The 19,826-nt window shown below is 37.8% G+C and overlaps 1 protein-coding gene across 1 annotated transcript in view; it reads left to right on the forward strand.

Annotated features, from left to right (window-relative positions):
* eys (eyes shut homolog) overlaps positions 1-19,669 on the forward strand; it is a 172,723-nt gene extending 153,054 nt beyond the window's left edge. The window contains exons 37-46 of the mRNA XM_056760459.1: positions 475-583; positions 2,282-2,502; positions 9,274-9,446; positions 13,426-13,608; positions 15,184-15,350; positions 15,511-15,655; positions 16,703-16,877; positions 16,967-17,139; positions 17,239-17,400; positions 18,094-19,669. Coding sequence (XP_056616437.1) covers positions 475-583; positions 2,282-2,502; positions 9,274-9,446; positions 13,426-13,608; positions 15,184-15,350; positions 15,511-15,655; positions 16,703-16,877; positions 16,967-17,139; positions 17,239-17,400; positions 18,094-19,289 — 2,704 coding nt within the window. The 3' untranslated portion in view covers positions 19,290-19,669. The remainder of the gene's footprint in view (positions 1-474; positions 584-2,281; positions 2,503-9,273; positions 9,447-13,425; positions 13,609-15,183; positions 15,351-15,510; positions 15,656-16,702; positions 16,878-16,966; positions 17,140-17,238; positions 17,401-18,093) is intronic.
* The last annotated feature ends 157 nt before the right edge of the window (positions 19,670-19,826 follow it).

Genomic DNA, 19,826 nt, shown 5'->3' on the forward strand with positions numbered 1-19,826 from the left:
CTTCTTTCCAGTCTCGGACACAGCCGTGGTATTTGCAGAATTCTCGGCGAGTGAGTCCCCTGATCATGTCAGGATATAGATGAAGCCACGCTTGAAAGCTTCTGAGGGAGATTACTGGAACCTTCAGTGGGTTTTACTGTTGCATTAGGTGTCGGGATTGAAATGTTTTTCAACTCTTGAGCAGGCAGCAGTTGTCGGAAATGATTGAGAAAATGTCTCGCCCGAGTAGCAGAATGGAAAAGGATGTGTACCCCAGAAGATAATATGTATTGCTGTATATTTTTTTTCTCCGTGTAATACTTTTTTTCAGTGCTGGAGCCCGGCACTTAAAGAGCCCAAACTCACCTTACCAATTTGTGTAGTTTTCATGCTTAAATGGATTTATTATGAATGCTGCATGATCTAATGAGATTTTCCTCCTTTCCATGCCCTGTTTCTGTCTTACTTTTGATGTTCTTACTTTCTCTCTTTTAGATATGCATTGCCATCCAGTGCCAACGGGCAGCTCTGTTTGATTGAAATGGTGGTGGCTAATGCAACTGCTAATGGGCAGCAGAGATACATGAATGAGTCTGGGTCAAAGGTAAACCTTCATCTGCACATGACTGTCAGTGAATCTTTGATATATCTATCTACTTGACTTTGAAACCTCCAAACTAAATTTAAACCTGGCTATTGGAAATGAAGTTATATTGTATTTTTCAGCCGGGCAAAACTTACCTGACTGAGAACAAATATATATATTTTTTAAACAGCCGCTCAGTCTTTTTAAGAGCTGGTGAAGATGATATTTGTTCCTGAAATAATAGGTTTTATCGCTCTTGTTAAATGATAAATAAAAGGCTTGTGTTTTTAATCGTAATTGATGAGATCCTTGGAGGAAGCTATACGCCAATAATCAGACTCTTACAAATAGCCCTAAACTGAATATAATGACTTTGCAAAAGTTCATTCATAAGCTGTGTAGACATTTAAAATTACTACAGTTTTTAGTTTGTTGAATCAGCTGTAAGAGAGAAAGTGGCGTAGCAAGTAAGATCCGGTGTTCTGACAAATTGTCCTACCCTGTCCGATTTTCCTACCGCAGGGCAAAACTTCATATAATCTTAACCACATCGACAAAATAAAAGATAGGATGGTTTTACAATGCAAAATACCCTGTCAGATAGTCCTACCAGCTAAAAATAAACACATACAATAAATTTACATACGTAAATATGATGTCAGATTATATTACCAGCATAAAAGAAATATAGGAATAATTTACAGCGCAATACCCTATCAATGAAACTATCAGTATGAAATAAATATTTAGAATGATTTACCAACGAAAATATACTATCAGATTCCCGTAGCAGTATAAAATAAACAGGTATGATTTTATAGCGTAAAAAATGATGTAACATTGATGTGCGGCACGCATGCCTGGTTGGATAATCTGATGGGTAGGACGAGATTTCGGGACACTGGGCCCATATGCAAGAACTTTTTTACCGGACCAATCCCTCCGTTAGATACCGAGTTGCATATTACCGGACATCGGTTGTTTACTCTGTGCGTTATTTAAGTGTTGGTGTGTCAGTCGTACCGGCAGACCCCAATGGGAGTGAACACCTTCATAGGTGTGCATTCACTTGAAAGTTAATGCATACCCCTAGAACGTTCGTCGAAAAATCAGATTGAAGAATTTAACAGCCCGTGGTAAAAAAACAATAATAATTGAGTTTAAATTACTATATTTATTACAATTATTAAACAGATTCCAACTATTTGGGACAATAAAGATCTCTCTACTACCACAAACCTCACCATACACTTTATTATTAAACATCTGCCATTTTTCAAATATGTTCGTAATTTTGTTGAAAATAAATGCCTGTATGATCTGATTCTGATCTTGCATTCATATAGCGTCAGAACTACTTGTTAATCACCTTACTCTCTACGCCACTGAAGCTGCTGGCAAAGTGGCAAAGTTTTTACTCTCTAAATTGTTTTCTGGGGTAGAACCCACTCTCATATGTCCACAGGTAGACCAGATCTGAGATCAGTTATCTAGTCATTTCAACAGTATTGTACGGCCATGAATAAAACTTGGATGCGGACCCCTAATCCCCCATGCTTGTCTTGAGAACTACTGGCTTTTGAGTAAAACCCAATGACACATCTTTGCATTGAAAAAGGCTTTTTATTCTTTACAGAGACATGCGAAAAAGCAGTGATATGTAGTATGATTAACTTCAAATCAATATAAGCATCTTTTGTGCTAACATATGCTTAGGTGGTGTTTGGCTCCATGTTTCTGGGTGGAGTTCCATCTCTGTCAGAGCTCCACCACAGCGGTGCCAATGTCTCCGGCTTCATTGGATGCATCCGTGAACTACAGATTGGCTCCAGGGAGCTGTATGTTGTTGGTGAAGCAATCAGAGGCCAAAATATTCAGAACTGTGACTCGACAGTCTGTCAGCACCAACCCTGCCGCAATGGAGGAACCTGTGTCAGGTACGGTTTTGTTATGTCCTCCAGTTTTGCATTCACTAGTTTCAATACTACTGTATGATCTGTAAATTATTCTGATGTGACACTTGGTGAAAATAAACATTTTAATTAGATATGAGCTTTTTTAATTAAATCAGATCTCCTGGGGGAGGACAGCAGCTCAGAGGGTGACCCTGTCCCCTTATAGCAAGGTCACTGATTTGTGTCTATGTGGAGTTTCATGTTCTCAGTATGTTGGCAGAGGTCTCCATTTCACATAAATGCATTCGGCGAACGCTTTTATCCAAAAGGACTCAAAAGTGCATTCAGGCTTTACCTTTTATCAGGATGTGCTTTGCCTGGGAACTACTACTGCTACTACTGCTTTAGGGTGTTTCTTTGACTATGGCCTATGATGGGATAGGCTTCAGCTCTCCCTGTGACCCTTTATAGCATAGTCAGTGTAGAAGATGGATAGATGGACAAATGTATGGGTTTGACACATTTTTATTTCAAATACTGCTGTTCCAAATGTATTTCATTCAAAAATGTTATTGTCATATCTCATTCTTACCTTGTTTTTACTATTAATAATAGTAAAATCTTTGCGATAACAAGAAGTAAAATTTAAGTTAGAATACATAACAGTAAAACAAATATTTACAATATTTGGCTAATTATTTTAGCTTAATAATTTTTACAATATTGATTTAAGTTTGATAAGAAATAAGTTTTTATATACTACAATTGAAGAGTTCATTTACACAAATCATGTTTTTAATTCTTGTTTTATTCTTGTAATTCATTATAAATTAAACCGCAATTGGATTGGAAGTAATGATAACTCAAAAAATACAGCCAACACAATAAAACACAATAAAAACATGGTTCTATTATAAAAAACAGATTTTCGAAAATTTTGTTTAGAAAAGAGTTGTTTTGAATTCATTACATACAAGTACAGACAAATTTTTGCTTCTTTTATAATTGATGCATTTTTTTATTTTATTATAAAAATAAATTATACAGTATTTCAATATTTTTTTATATATTTAAACTTTCATTTTTTTTATTGCATTGGGTGGTGATGGGTGGTGTTATTCTTGCACACAAAAAAAAGATGAATCAAATTTAATCTTTGAGAGTTTGACTTTAAACTGAAGATTTCACCACTGTACATCTATCAATCACTTTCTTGCACGATCATCTCTTGCGTTTCAATATTTGGCATGTGTACAATTTTCGACAAATTTTCGTGCTTTGACAGAGCTCAGAGTTTGTAAACATTGGCAATGATTTGCAGATGCTGTGGAGATGCTCACTTGAGTTTTAAATAGCAGTAATCAGGAGCTTGATTGCAGGGATAAGAGTTTGTGAATGCGTTTTGTTTTTTTGTTAAACCACAAGCAGCATTTTGTGTTGTTTACTTTTTTGTGTGTTAAAAACATGTTTTGATTAGGGGTGGGAATCTTTAGGCCTCTAAAGCAATTCAAGGCTCAATCCAATTCCAGAACAATTCTTAGTGTGTCTCAATTTTAAGCGAAAGTCAAGGTAGGGGCACAAATCTTCTGCAAGTTAGGGCTTGTTGCCAGATTTGACTGCATAAAAGCCATCCCTAAATATATCTGCTATTTAATTCAAATAAATGGGTTTAATATCTTGGTGTCAGAGGCTCTGTGGCTTCTGGTGAATCTGTTAAATTAAATGCAGCAACAGTAATTCTATTGAATTCTAAATGTTGAACATGTACAAATCTAAAGAATTCTCTGTTCTAGTGCATATCTCACTTCATACATACAGGCATGTACACTCTGGTTAGTCATTAAATTGGGTTCTAAACCCACCTCTGCAATGACCGTTTTACATTTTCTTGTGCTCCAGTCAAGGCTCATGAACTCATTATATGTGAAAATAGAATTTTAGAAAAAATATCACAGGGCTCAACTTGGTACATCAGCCCTGTTTCTGACCTTTATGTGATGAGCCATTGAGAGGGAATGAAAAAGTCCAGGCTCTGCTTTTGTGTTAATTGGATAGTTCAACCAAAAATACAAGTTCTGCCATTTTACTCGCCTTCATTGTTCCAGACTCGTGTGAAAGTGGATCTTTCTCGTTGTTTAAAGTGGCATTAACTCAGTTCTCTCCATATCTCATGTTTATCTTGAGTCCTTACAGAATAGTATCGTACCCTTCAGAGTCTTTATTTCGATCCCATTTATCAACGACAGATACTGTACAGCTAGTCAGGCCACTCTCATGAATTGCATATAAATAACTGGTGCACGCAAACATTGGTGTATCATATGCACGCAAAATCAAACTTTGGCTTAGGTATTACACGATAATGCAACAGCGTGTTATTTATACGCAATTGATCAGACCGGGTTGGATGAGACCGGCATCATGTCCGGCATCTTTTAGCGAACTAGCTGCAGGCCTACAATGACTTACAAAAGTTGTTAGGAAACGGGATTTTCATGTACGAAAAAAACTTTTCCGAAACCTATACGAATGCTGAGGGAGTGTATCGAGCATGAACCTAGTACTTCTGTACATGCGTCCAACTCGCTTTTTTGACAAGTTGACTCTGTCAAGCATGAGGAGACAGCACGTAACATTGTAAATAAGTCAGAATGCATGAAACACCATTGCATGCCCCCTTTAAGGAAAGAACAGTGTATAAGAAAGTAATGTATGTTGACCATGAGGTTGAATAAATGACAGAAATTACATTTTTGGGTAAATTGTTTCTTTAACTGGTCTGTAACCATGACTGTCCTTTATTTAACCCTCTCTTTGTAGCATTTTTAGACTGTTGTTCTCTTTCATCTCATGCCTTTCTTTTCACGTAATGTATTTATTCCATATTTCCAGTCTGAAAGGGACGTTTATTTTCTCCTACATCATGTTTAGTGTACTTAGCATCCGCTTCAAGAACGAAATAACATCCCATTTATACAACAGAAGCATTTTCTTCAAAATAATAAAACTAGCCATACTCATATTACGCTAAAAGCCCTGGATGATGTCTTGATGCTAACACCAGTTAGCTGAGGTGAGCAAATGCAATGTTTTCTTCCAGCAAGCAGCTGACGTTAGCATGCCCGCTATTTCTCAACAGATGGTTCTTAAACATATTCCCTCCTCAGAGCCGTCTCTCCATTTTCAGCTCCAGAAGCGATGTTTTACCTCGCCTCCCCTCATCCGTTTCCTCCCCGGCACATTTAAACTTTCCGAAACGGTATATAGCTGCAAATTTGGACATGATGTGGTTATTGGAGTACCTGGTTTGCCGCGTTAAGGCCCCCGTCCTAGCGTTTCGTTCTGTCAGTGATTCATGGCTATAATGGCTGTAATCCTGTGACTTGCAGACAGATTCGGCCCACCTCCGTCGGGTAACGGCCCGAGCGTGTGGAGGGCCGGAGAGAACAGCTGTACATCAGCCGTTCATTTCGTTCGCGTATAGCGACATCATTCACCTCGCTGTCGAGCCGAGCACTAAACTCTTTTACCGAGTGTGTCACGCCTGCCCAAGTGTATAATTGAGTGCTTGGCCGACTAAACAGGCAATACAGCATGTTTGGAGGACCTGCCTCTCCATTTTGGGGTTTTCTGTGAGCCGTAACCTTGTGTCACGTTTACAGCTGGGATCTTTGAAGTAGAGAGGGCATCTTTAGTGTGCAACGTTAAAATGTTTGTATTGCATCACTTGCATTGCATGATAATCTATTGATGACATGCAAGACATCGTGATGCAAGTACAATTGCAGCAGGCAAAGAATGTTATTAAATGTTTATGTGAGCTCGAGTTGCAGCTTTGTAAGCACAAAATCGCCATAAGAATGGACTCTATAGGGACTCTATTTATATTTATGCTGTTGTGGTTACACAAAGAGCAAACTGGAATCCTTGTGGATCCAGCATGGATGCTGCTTTCAGACAAGCTTCTTGTTTTCTGAAACTTGTCCTGTGCAGGGAAATAGCATTCAGAGAAATGGCTCTCTTTTTGTATTCTTACTTTGGCTGGCTGTGCGCTTATTTAAATAGACATGCCAAACGCTTTCCTTGTTAAATTATTCATACACGTTTGCCTCCAGAAGCTCGCTTTCCTCGCAGCAGAAACGGCCAGTGATGGCAGCTCATTATATCTGCTGGGAGAGGTGTGCGTCAGGAGCGCGTTTGACCCAATTTACTGCAGACTTATGTCACCAGACCTTCAGACCATCACGTGGATTAGTAAGAAAAGTTTTTGTAATCTGTTTTGTGAAGGTCTTTAGTTCGCAGTGGTGACCGCTGATTCACCTCAGACAGACATACAGGCTTTGGTCTCTTTGCTGTCTTACGTTATACTCTAGGTTAATTTTTAAAAAGCATCTTAATGTAAGTGAATGGAGGCTGACCTCATTGAACCATATTAACAGTAATTTTCTGAAGCTAAGCCAGGTATGAACTTTTATTTATTTGCAATTTACATGCAAAATGATTGGATGAATGCAGTTTTTCTAAACAGAGCATATAAAACAGAATTTTCTTTTATATATATATATATACACAAGTATATTAATTCTACATAATTATACTGTATATGCAGAGAATATTTCACCTTTATTTTCAATTAGTTTTTCAGAATTTACTATTTATAGGAAAGTGTTCATGTAAAATTATCCATTTAGTTTCATTCTGGGAACTACTAATAATACTGTAAACTAAAAATGTCAAGTAAAAATATTGTTTCTATTTGCATTTATTATTATTGCTTCAGGATTGTGCATTTTATTTTACAGAAATCCTACAAAGTTTATCTTCTCCCAAAAAACGTGTCCATTTTTGTCACATCCATAACATCCCTTTTTTTAAATAAATATCTTTTTAATAGACTGACATTTTTTGATGTTTGGACTCTATCAACAAGGGTTCAGTAAAATAAAAACAAATTCATTCTCTGAACATTTTTATGTCACGATCATAACGTTGAAATTTCCCCAATATAACTTTTAGGAAACGTTCTCATTATTTTTATAAAAATGTGTTATCTCATTTTTGGAACCAAACTCTTCATATACATCTATTATTGGAGTGAATGGGCCTTTAGAGTAGAAGTACACTACAAGCATATATATGACCTCAAATCTAACAAACACAGTAATTTGCTAGTGCAAAATTCTCAATATGTCATTGCAATGTCAAGTTTTTTTTTCCAGTATGGTAAACACAATTCCTGTGATCATACACCTGTGTGTTGTGTACAGCTCACCATATGCAGCAGCAGACACCTGAGAGCGTCTTCTGATTGTTTCCCGCGTCAATCTGAGCTTGCACGCATGGCGAAGGGCAATCAGTCACAAAAACAGATGTGTTTGCATGTTCTACATCATGCGGGGCAATAATCTCTCGGCTTGCTGCTCTCCCGCTATCCGGAAAAGCAGTGACAAACCGTCTGAGCGCAAACCGAATGAACGTTTGATTATTTTTTTACAGAGTTGGAAGGTAACGGGGTTTTTTTTGTGTATTGATACGCAGTGATTTTATATGAAACTATAAATTCATTCCTGGAGCTCACAGGTTTGATTCCCCAGGATTTGAGCCTGAATGCGCCGTCTGCCCAAATACATAAATGTAAATGTTGATTTGTAAATTCCTTGCACAGACATTTCTCATTCGACACTTTTCCGTATGTTGTGAGAATATCTCAGAGCGTCACATGGGTGTATTTGTGTGTGTTTCAGTCACACGCACGGGTTCTAAATCCCAGCGACACAATGTAAATATTTCATTTTTACCACTTTGCTGGGGCTCCAAACACATTATTAATTTATAGATTTGAAACTTCTCCAACGCTTCCTGTGTTTGATATTGCACCATTGAAAAACATCTTCCAGCAGCTTATGAAGTTCTTGTCTGAATATTGCTTATCATGCTGGCCCACCCTCTGCCCCTCGCTCAGGGATAAAGGCTGGAATTATAAAAGCCCTGTTTGTGAAATTGCACCTCGACAGTCAGGCATTAGCTTTAACGGTTCTAATCATTCGGTTGCGGTGCGGCTAGATCAACATCAGCAGAATGTAACCGGATTTGGGAATGGCCTTCAAGCAGAGGTCTGCTCTTATTTGAATGAGCCTGTGATGTTTGATTTGTCGTACACGGTGAAATCGTGTTGGGATAGCGTGTTATATAATGAGATTACGTCTATTAACACTTATTACTTTTTACTATTATATTACTGTTTATGTAATAAGCAATTGAGTATTTCATGTTACTTGTCTTATATTTAAAGAGTTAAATAAATCAATTGCTAACAAATACGATTAAAACCTTTAAACGGTTTTATTCAAGGGATAATTCACCCAAAAATAATTAACTCATCCTCATGTCCTTCAAATCCTGTATATGATTCTTTCTTCTGTAAAACAAAAAGAAGATATTTTGAGAAATGTCTTGTGGTTTTGTGTCCATACAATCATAGATTGTTGTTTGGCAACCAACATGCTTCAAAATATTTTCTTTTGTGTTCTGCAGTAGAAAGAAAATTATACATGTTTGGAATTACATGAGATAAATAATGAGAGAGTTCTCATTTGGGGGTGAATTATCCCTTTAAAGCTGGTAATCTGTGAAGTTCTGCTTTCTCATTTGTATTCTCTTCTGCTGTTTTGACGTTCTCGCCCCAGCCCCTCATTTTCCTTCCCAATCTTTGCCTTCTATGCAAGCTCCACTGAAGTTAATGATGCTCTACGGGGACATATCATCGGTGACTTAACGATCTCTCTTTTTCTTATTTTGGTTCCCTGTGTGTAGCGACACGGAGAACTGGTTCTGTGTGTGTCCCTCCCTCTACTCCGGCAAGCTGTGCCAGTTCACCGCCTGCGAGCGAAACCCGTGCACGCGCGGCGCCACCTGCGTCCCTCAGACACTGCTCGAGGCGGCATGCCTGTGCCCCTACGGAAGGCAGGGTCTCCTCTGCGATGAGGGTAGGTCTCCCGTCAGAGTTTCGTGACTAGATGCCGATTTGTAACCGTGGAAATGTGATGTAAGAACATACAAGCCGATGTGGCCAGGGGGCTCTCGTTTGATATTATTACATCTGACGTTTGTTTCCCTCGTCTCCTGTTCTCGCACCTCCATCTTTGAGGTTAGACCCACAGGTGATAGATTGAGATGTTTTCCCAGGAGTTTTGTTTAACCGATGCCTGATGCAAGCTGAGGAAATTTCTTCCAATTAAAGCAGCTAACTGCTCTACAAACTCGCTAAACAGAAACCGAGCTTGAAGGCTTGCTTGTGAATGTTTTGAGAAGAACAGCCAGTTCTGCAGATGGCTAGCTTGGTTCTACCACAAGCACTGACCTTTAGAGGTATTTTCAGGTAGATGAGCACACCAAGTACTTTCAGTTAGAAACCGCTATCTGTGAATAATTCTTTACAAAATAACGTAGTTACAGAATGTGCTCACCAGTTTGTGGTGGTGTTTTAAATATCAGAGCTTTGAGGAGGTACCGCGCGTAATGCACGTTTCTTCCTTGCTTTACTTTTGCGGTGTTAAGTCAGCTTATCTGAAATATCTGCTTACACAGATAGCTCTTCATCTTAACTGCGCTTAGAGGGAAAGGAACTGCCTCTATTTTGCTCTAATCTAATTGGGTGGTGTGGTTTAAGGAGGCTTGGCACGGCATGCCAGGCGATGCTTCCAGACGTCCCTACACCAGACAGCAGAGAGCCTGATGCCAAATAGAGTGTTCTAATCTCCCACTGTCACACCGAGTGGGACCGACATTTAAATTTAAAGCCTGATAACAGCAGATAACATCAGTCAGTATTGATTACTGGCCAAGACCTCCTTGCCTCTGGGAAGTCACTCAACTTTGGATTTGCTGGACTTCTTCAAATAAGTCGAGATTTATTTGGATTCTTGTGATTTCTGAGAAACACCGGCTACTTTAAAGGTGCAATATGTAACTTTTGCCTCATCTTTGTTTGAAACATAATCACAGGTTATTCATTGACTACCATAGTAGGATAAATTTTTGTTTCTTTTTTTCAGACACAAAATGAAATGTTTTTTAAAATGTAGGAAAGCAAACAATTCTGGGGTACCATTGGCTATACCATTTAAATTTTTCCTACTATGGTAGTCAATGGTGTCCCAGAAGCGTAAGCATTTTTCCAAATATTTATTGTTGTGTTCAACAGAACATAGAAATTGGAACAACTTGAGGAGGAGTATGACAGGAGTTTAATTTTGGGGCGAACTATCCCTTTAAGAATACAGACAGACAATATATATGGAAAGGTGCAGGGATGACGTATTTTTGTAGGCCAACCCAGAAGTTAGTGAAATTTAAGATTAAGATCTGTGATTGAGAAAGTTTGATGATGTTTATACATTTTGTCTATAAAGATCCTCTTTACAAATGAACACAACATTTGTGACTTTTGAAGCCTAAATACAATAACAAGGAGTAAAAAGCAAACATGAGGCTATAAACAGACAACACTACAGCCGCTCAATATCAACATCACCACCAAGCCTCCCACAACTTTTCTAAACTTTATTAAAATTGTGTTCCCTGTTAAGGTATTACTCTGTGAATGAATCCTCGTCCATGTTTTTAGAGGTTTATGCCCATGTTGCATAATTTTTTTGATTTATATGCATAATGACGTCCCAAAGGAAAGTCGCTTCTAGCAACTTGTTAGCAACTGCCATTTTTAAGGCGCAATAAAGCTTAAAAAACATGAGGGGGTTATAACTGACGTGTTTCATGTCGGATTAAAATGTGAAAATATTTAGATGTTTTGTTAACCACCGAGCTTATTCAGGCGATTTACCAAAAACAAATAAAAAACCCGTAGACTTTAAGGCGATGGAACCGGAAGTGCTAAAATGCGACATCTTAGGTACTCAAGCAGATGGAATTGAGAGTTCAGACTCCCTCTGTTTACATCATCCTAAACTAAAAAAGATTCCTAAAATATCACAAGGTATCTGGAATAATGTTTTTTTTTAAACACGCAAACATTATGTGACTTATTTTCCTGTATGTGTGATTTTACATGAGGAGATTAAAGAATCATCTATGATGCTTATGGGAAGCATTCAGGATCAAATAGATTTGGTGAGGAGCTGCTCGCACGCATGCATATTTTCGTGGGTTTATTTATTTATTTGTTTCTTTTCCCTGTTTGTGTGAGGTAAGAGATGGAAATCAAGAAAGCTAAATATCTCCAGGTCCAGCAATCGCAACTGAAAGAGCACTATTGAATTTCACAAGAACCTCGTAAACAAACAGGTTTGGACTGGAACGAATGGAAATAAATGGATGATGTGTCACCTGTATAAACTGCCAGTGAGTTGGAGGTTGTGTTTGCTTCTTCAGACACCTCAAGCAACAGAAGCAGTATCATACAGACAACCTGACGCAGGAAAAAACACCCTGTGCACTGCGGTGCTTTCACTTGGAATATAAAAGCGCGTATGTGTTTTCGCCCATACGCGGTACAGCTATAAGTCAGTCATCATAGGTTGATTTTGCCAAAAAAAGTGAACACTGTGGTTCTGTGGCATTATTTATACAGGAAACCTGTCTGAAAGCAGTCATAGTTTTTTTATGTAGTTTGATGGCACAAATCAATTTTTATTTGAGATTCTGTATATTTTATAGATGTTTTAATTAGTATTTATGTTATCATTTATGCTTTTAAACATGTAAAATTTGGCTCTTTTGTTTCTGTGCTTTGGCAATAAAACGCCTCTTTATCTATAGCTTGTATATATCTTTGTAAATAAGATTTGACTATTGTGAATAGTCCCAAAGAGTACTCAGAACATCTGATGCTTTTAAAATAGTTTTGTAAAACTCTATCCAGGACGTATTTTTCATTCCAACAAAAACGTATTTCACATAGGATATTATGTCATATTGAAAGTTCAAAATATACATTCAGCCATACAATCGAATCCTTCATTAGGTACTGTCCAAATAAACCGTGACAAGGTAATAAAAGACATCAATAATTCAAGAGGAGAAGCAGAAAGAACTTCAGTGCTGTTCCACAGAAATCCACTGAGAGGCTCTGCAGACTGCACAGTTCATAAAGACAAAATGAGGGGTGGAGAAAAATCTTTGGATAGCACATTTTTAATGGTGGGTGAGAAAATGTGGTGATGGTTGAATGGCATACAGAGTAAGAATTGAAGTTTAGGGATTTTTTTGGTTTCTGCATAGTTTTGTTTAAAGCTTGTGGGTAGGTTTTTGAAAATATCTCATTTTTCATTTGGAGAGTTAAATTGTGATGGCACAAAATGAGAACAGTAACTGTTATCAGCAGCATTTTCCCAACATGAAAAAATGCCATAGGATTCAGAAAATGGATTGTATGATGCAATATCACCATCTTGTGGCCCCATCTCAGACAACTGCTTATAAATTTCCCTCTTATCACATTTACATGATTTGATGTTTTGCACTGCTTTTTATGTGCCTTATACGCATATTCCCAAAAAGAGCGATTTTTATGACTTCCTGCTAAAACTCCAATAATACATGATGAGACTATAAGATTCTATAGTTTATTAATTTTCTTATTAGCACTTATTTTTTGTAATTTAAATATGTAAATTTGTGTATTTTAAGACGCTGTTTAATTTTTTATATTGTGCCAATAAAAATATATGAATCTGAATCTTATGGCCCTATTTTAGACAGCTGCTGATAATTTCACTTTATAGTAAAAGAACATTATTTTGTGTTTTGCACATTTTTGTCTTAGTTAGTGCACTAAACACAGCTTCATTGGATTTAAATACACTGTTTAAGCATAACCATACTGTACCTAGATTTGAACCTGCACCTTTCAGACCTGAACTTTAAGCAATAGCTTACAACAAACTTGTTTTGTATTGTACATCCATTTTCTATTTATTTGTATTTGTTTACCAAATTTCTTTTCAGCTGTCAACATTACTCGGCCCAGGTTTACTGGACTTGATGAATTTGGATACTCGTCCTACATGGCTTATCCTCCTGTTCCCAATATGAGCCAGTTTTATGAATTCCAGCTAAAGCTCACCTTCGCCAATAATGCCTCGGCTTGGAGAAACAACCTCATTCTGTTTGCCGGGCAAAAAGGACAAGGTGAGTCAAAACGGGAATATTTTCTTACGCTCTTCTGGTTGTCGCGCCGTCTCTCTTTGTACTCTTTGACTGCAGTGCATCCTATAGCACTTGGAATAGAATGACTGTCTGGGTTCATAGCGGTACGCCTGTAAACAATTTCCCAGCACCAGCCGTGGGGTGCGAGAGGTCGTGATGGAGAAGGTGAGGCTGGGAAATGATATCGCTCAACAAGGAGATGTTAATGGAGGAGCTCCTGTAAACATCCAGAATCCAAAAGCACAGACAAATTGTCGCCGTACTCAACAGGGAAAGATGATTAATATTATTAGCTGGTATGAGAGAAAAAGCTGTGTCGGATCCTCCTTAAAGTGACAGTTCCCCTCAAAAAATGAAGTGTTTGACATTTACACTTTCTCTTTTCTCCTCTGTTGTTTGATGGAAGTGACTCATAGGGGTTCAAAGGATCTGAAGATGAGTAGGCTTTATGATGACAGAGTTTTCATTTTATTGATGCTTTTAATAGATTATACCGAGGATGTAAACTCGGTGAGGGGTATAAAAAGATCTTTTGAAAAGCAGTTTTAAATAAAAATGCATGTATAATGTTTCATCGCTGTTCTTCTGAATCCACAGATGTCAATTTCACAGTTTTTTTTTAAATGAGAAATGAGAAAAAGCAATGTTCTTTTGATGATTTAATACTGTGATGTCAAAGTTGACAAACTCTTTTTAATACATTTTATTGGTTTGATATTTCCAAAACCCAGTGACAAACATAAAGGGTGACTAATAATATCGATTTATGTCAAATAAGTACATATAACCAGCAATGGAAATACAAGGATTCAGAAAGACATGAGCATTACGATCTTTTACACCTGGAAATGTTTAACTGAGACATAACTAATACGCTAACTTTTACAATGCATTTGTCTATTTTCAGATTTTCTTTGTTAACAATCAAGCCGTAGAAACTGTTCAGTATTGTTCAAATTCAATATTAACAAATCCTCGTCCATAACAAAATCAACAAATCACAAATCATCTGTCTAAAGTTTCCTCGGCTATGACAACAGGCGACAATTTATTTTAAGGTCAGTTTGGGCTCTTGCTAACTGACACGTTACCGCCGCGAACATGTTTAATCAAAAGACAGGCAGCCGAATAAAAGCGTAAGAGGGCATGAATCTTCCTCACTTCATAGAGTGTCTCTCGGGATTACAGTTTAGGGTGATTCATTGAGGGAATGAGAGAAAGGGACAGCGCTGTGAATAATGAAGCGGTTGTCAAGGGAGCTGCGCAGAGCGCTGGGGAACGAAATCAAAAAGAAGGGTTCAGAGAGGAAGAGAATGCCACCGTTCACCTGATTATTGGACGGATAGAGCATTAGATCGGTCAGTTCCAAAAAAAATGGTGTGCTTTATAGATATCAGATTATGATTTCTGTTTTGGGGATTAGGATTAGGGGGTGGCCTTCACAGATGGGGACCAATCAGGTGTCGGCTTCACCAGCATGTGAACCAATCAGAAGCAAGGTGGGTGCTCAATTATAACTGTACGCTAATTGGATTCTGTTTTGTTGTTTTGACAAAGGCGTGAGCGGAGATGACTTTTTCACGCTGGGGGTGAGGAACGGCAGGATTATTCATAAATATAATCTCGGTTCAGGTGTGGCATCCATTATCAGCGAACGCTTGAATCTGAGGAGCATCATTCACACTGTGCACTTCGGAAGAGATCTCAAAAACGGATGGCTGAAGGTGCGTTATTTGCTGGCACTTGACATTGTTATTTAGTTGAAAAAATGATTTGATGTTCATCTGTCATGTTGAAACGAAATGATTAAATTGATGGGACAGAAGTTCAAAGCATCATGATGTTCTTAGCTGATGTCACATTAGGCCGTTCACTTCTGAGCAGGTGGGTGGGCAGAAGAAGAGGACTGGTGCATCTCCCGGACCCCTGACAGGTTTGAACACCTTCAGCGAGCTCTATGTGGGGGGATATAAAGAATACACACCTGAGCTGTTGCCTGCAGGCAGTCGATTCCAGAAGAGCTTTCAAGGTGAAGCGCAAGTCGTGTTTTTATTATTGTCTTTTTTGATGTCTTGATTCATATTGTCAGCTCGTGATGAAATCGATCTTTGTTACTTGCATCTTCTGTCTAGCGAAGTGTGAAGAGAACAGGATGTGTGATTTGCAATTCTGCTTGTGTTCTGGTGAGAACATACTAACCTTGATATGCGTGCAGCCATCCATCATACAACTTTAATAAAACAGCTGTTTTTAGGTTAATATTAGAATTTTAAATGTCTTATGAACGCACTGTTTTTCAGCTGTGAATCAAGAAGGAAAGAGAGGAATACAATGGATTAGTCTGGTTTATGTACTGAAGGCCCATTGACTATAAATCACAATGCATTTTTTTAGTTTTAGCACATTTAAAGTTTACAAATACTTCTTAAAGGTGAAGAAAAATTTTGAATGCTCAAATTTTCAAGTACCATTAAATTTGCTTTTCATGGCATTTCAATTTACTGTTAATTTGATGTATTTGTCATCAGGTCAGTCATTTGTCTACGTAGAAAGTGATGCATTGTATACATTATTTTTACAGTTAGTACAACTATTATACATGTATACGCAGCCCTACGAATTGAACAGATCAACAGTCCAGTTATACAATGTCCACTTACAAATGTTTCGTACATCATATTGCAAAAAATTGCAATAGTACCATATATTCTGTTTTGCTTGTTTTTGTCATAAATACGTCTTTCTAATTATGTTTCTACTATCTGTACATACTTTACATCTATTAAAATATTGCTTTTCAATTTTTAGTAGTTGCAAAGTAGTTGAATTGAATTATTTTAAATGTTGACCAGATGTTGTAACATTTTCTTGTTCTGTTGAACACAATGAAAGATATTTGGAATAATGTTAGCAACTGAGATTTCTGGGCCACCATTTACTACCATAGTAGAAAAAAGTATTGTATTTTTTATCGTTCTCTTAAACACAAAATGAGACATGTTGAGAAAATATGTGTGATGTATCTTTCTGTCTCTCCCTCTCTCTCTCTCTCTCTCTCTCTCTGTTGATTTGAAAGGCTGCATTTTCGATTTGCTCTTTCGGACAAGACGAGATGGGAAGTTTCATGCCCCGGGTGGGGTAGAGGGCAGGCCAGTGTCAGGACGTAATGTTGGTCAGTGTGGTGTTACTCCATGTAGTCTGGTCAAATGTCAGAATGGAGGAAACTGTGTGGATTCTGGATCTTCTGTTCAGTAAGATTGCATATTTACTATTTTTGCCTGAAATTTTTGAGTGAAACACATTTAAAATTATTTCTGTCTTATTTGCTTTTTTCCTCCAGCTGTCAGTGTGCGTTTGGATGGAAGGGTGCTCTTTGCTCTGAGAAAGTGTCGTTCTGTGATGCGGAACACATCCCACCTCCCTCCTGTGCCCGCGGCTCCACCTGCGTGCCGCTTCCTGATGGGTACATGTGCCACTGTCCCCTTGGCTCTGCAGGTCACTTCTGCCAGCAAGGTTAGACCATGATCTGACCTCTTCTTATTGTGTTATCATCAGAGTTGCTTTTAGTAAATCCAACTTGTGTGTTTTAAATTGGACTTTAATTATTTCCAGCTGTGTCTATAAGTGATCCCTTCTTCAGTGGGAATGAGTCGTCCTGGATGTCATTTCCTGTTGTAAACATAAGGCACAAAACTCATCTGCAGCTGCAGTTCCAAACTCTTTCACCAGAGGGCATTCTGTTCTATACAGCACGCTACCTGAGCAGCCGATCTGGTGCGGAAGTATCTGTATCTAAAACACAAAAATAATTTATAAAGGAATATTTGACAAAAAAATAAAATTGTTAATTTTTATTCACCCTCATGTTGTTTAAAACCTGTATATGATTCTGTTTTGTGGAACATAGAAGATAGTTTGAGAAATGTGTCAGTGGTTTTGTGCCCATATAATGGAAGTCAATGGGATCCAATATTTGGTTACCATAGCTCTTCAAAACATTTTCTTTTATGTTCTATAGAAGACAGTCATACATATTTAGAATGAGATGATGATGATGAATAAATTATGCAATAATTTTCATTTTCATGTGAACTTTAAGTGCATCTTTATTACAAATTCAATAAAGTGATTGAATTAATAATCAATAAATTACATTATCCATAATTTTTATGGATTTGTTACTATTCTATAATAGAAATATAATAATATTTTTAAGGATTGATAAATAATACCTAATATTAATAATGACTGTAAAATTTGAACGGTAGTGTATGTATATACAGCCGTGGAAAACATTAAGAGGCCATTCCAAATTTTTAGTTAATAATCATTTCTAGATGTAAAAAACATATTTCACAAACTCAGAAAAACTGAAATGTTCTCTTTTTTTGCAGCTTAATGTGTCTGTTATACATATTCTCTTTCTATTGACTGTGCATTAACATTTATTTTCTATCTTTTCCAAAGGGGATTTCCTTAGCGTGTCCCTATCATCTGGATTTGTGCAGTTACGCTATAATCTTGGAAACGAAACGATTGTATTACAGTCCCAGAAAAGTGTGGACGTGACCGGCATGAGGTGGCACACATTGAAGGCCGGCCGAGACGGAATCCGCAACTTTCTCATTCTTGACAACGAGACAATAACAAGTAACCCCTCAGAAGGCACGACGACTCTGGATGTTGCCTCAAATATATTCATTGGAGGGGTGTCTTCCCTAAGTGCAGTTTCTCTGAGTGCAACGGAGAAGGACCCTGTGGGGTTTACGGGCGGGATTCGAGAGGTCATAGTCAACGGGCGTGACCTTGACCTGACAGAGATGGGGGCACTTGATGGAGCCAATGTTGGCGACTGTGATGGAACAGCATGCGGGTATAAAGTGTGTTTAAATGGCGGCTACTGCCGTCCAGTGGGCACTTCATCATTCACTTGTATTTGCTCAGCATTGTGGACCGGCCCCAGGTGCCAACACTCCATTTATTGCGTCAACAACTCATGCCAACATGGTTCTCTTTGCATTCATAATGTCACGTCCACTTCATATTCCTGCATGTGTTTTTTGGGATGGAATGGAACTTATTGTGAGCAGGAAGTATTATTGAAGACTGTCAAATTTGTTGGAAATTCTTATTTAAAATACAAGGACCCAAAGTACAACTTGAGGAAACTTACATACACAGAGGTGTCATTCAATTTTTCATCATCAGCAGGGGACGGATTGATTCTCTGGATGGGAAAGGCAGAAAGTGAAGATAATGATCATCTAGCTGTTGGGCTCCAGGATGGTAACCTCAAGATTTTAGTCAACCTTGGCGAGAAGTCAAGCCTTCCTCTCGTTTACCGAGACGGCACGTTCTGCTGTAATCGGTGGTATTACCTGTCCATTATTCACAACCGAACAGTCATCCAGGTTCATGTCAACGAGGAGAGAGTCATTTTTGAAGACATTGATCCCTTTGAACAGTATGTAGCGCTTAATCATGGAGGCGCGGTTTATTTGGGAGGTTTTGAATTAAACAGAGATGTGTCATCGGTTACAACCGGTCTTTTTATGGGAGGGTTTGTTGGAAGCATTAAAGATGTGTTCTTGTATCAGGACACTAGACAACAGCAGTTTCTACAAAACAGTGAAGGTTTTAATGTCTATCCTGGAGAAGAGTAGAAACAATCTTGGTTCTTTTGTTAAAGTGTTGTTTACTTTTATGGAATAAAATGTGAAAATAAGTATACACAATCATTAACCATTTTCAAGAAGTAAAATTAGGTATGTGGCCACAAAAACTATCTTGCATGATTGATGATCGTGAGAAAGGGATGAAGAAAACTAAAAGTTAAAATTACACATTTAAAAGATAATAACTCTACCCTTTAACATATTTAACCATGTCCAGCATTTTCATAATTTTGGCCCATGAGCATTTTATCCTTTGCATAAATGATGTCCTGCTTTTTAAAGCCTTTACTGAACACGTTTTTCAATGTCAATGTGCAGAGATGTCAAAACATGCTCCTTTTCATCATATTGTGTACATAATCACTTTTGCAAATGTGTTCTGTATTCTCCCAGAAGGTAATTTTACACAAAAGGCCCGTGTATGACAATTTACTGCTGTGTGTTTACAGTTTTTCAACAAATTCCTTAAAAGAAATGCCTCCTTTTTCCACCCTCCAGTAGTTTTAATTGCTATTTTATTCGTTG

Source organism: Triplophysa dalaica, chromosome 11 (genome assembly GCF_015846415.1).
Source record: "Triplophysa dalaica isolate WHDGS20190420 chromosome 11, ASM1584641v1, whole genome shotgun sequence".
NCBI lineage: Eukaryota > Metazoa > Chordata > Actinopteri > Cypriniformes > Nemacheilidae > Triplophysa > Triplophysa dalaica.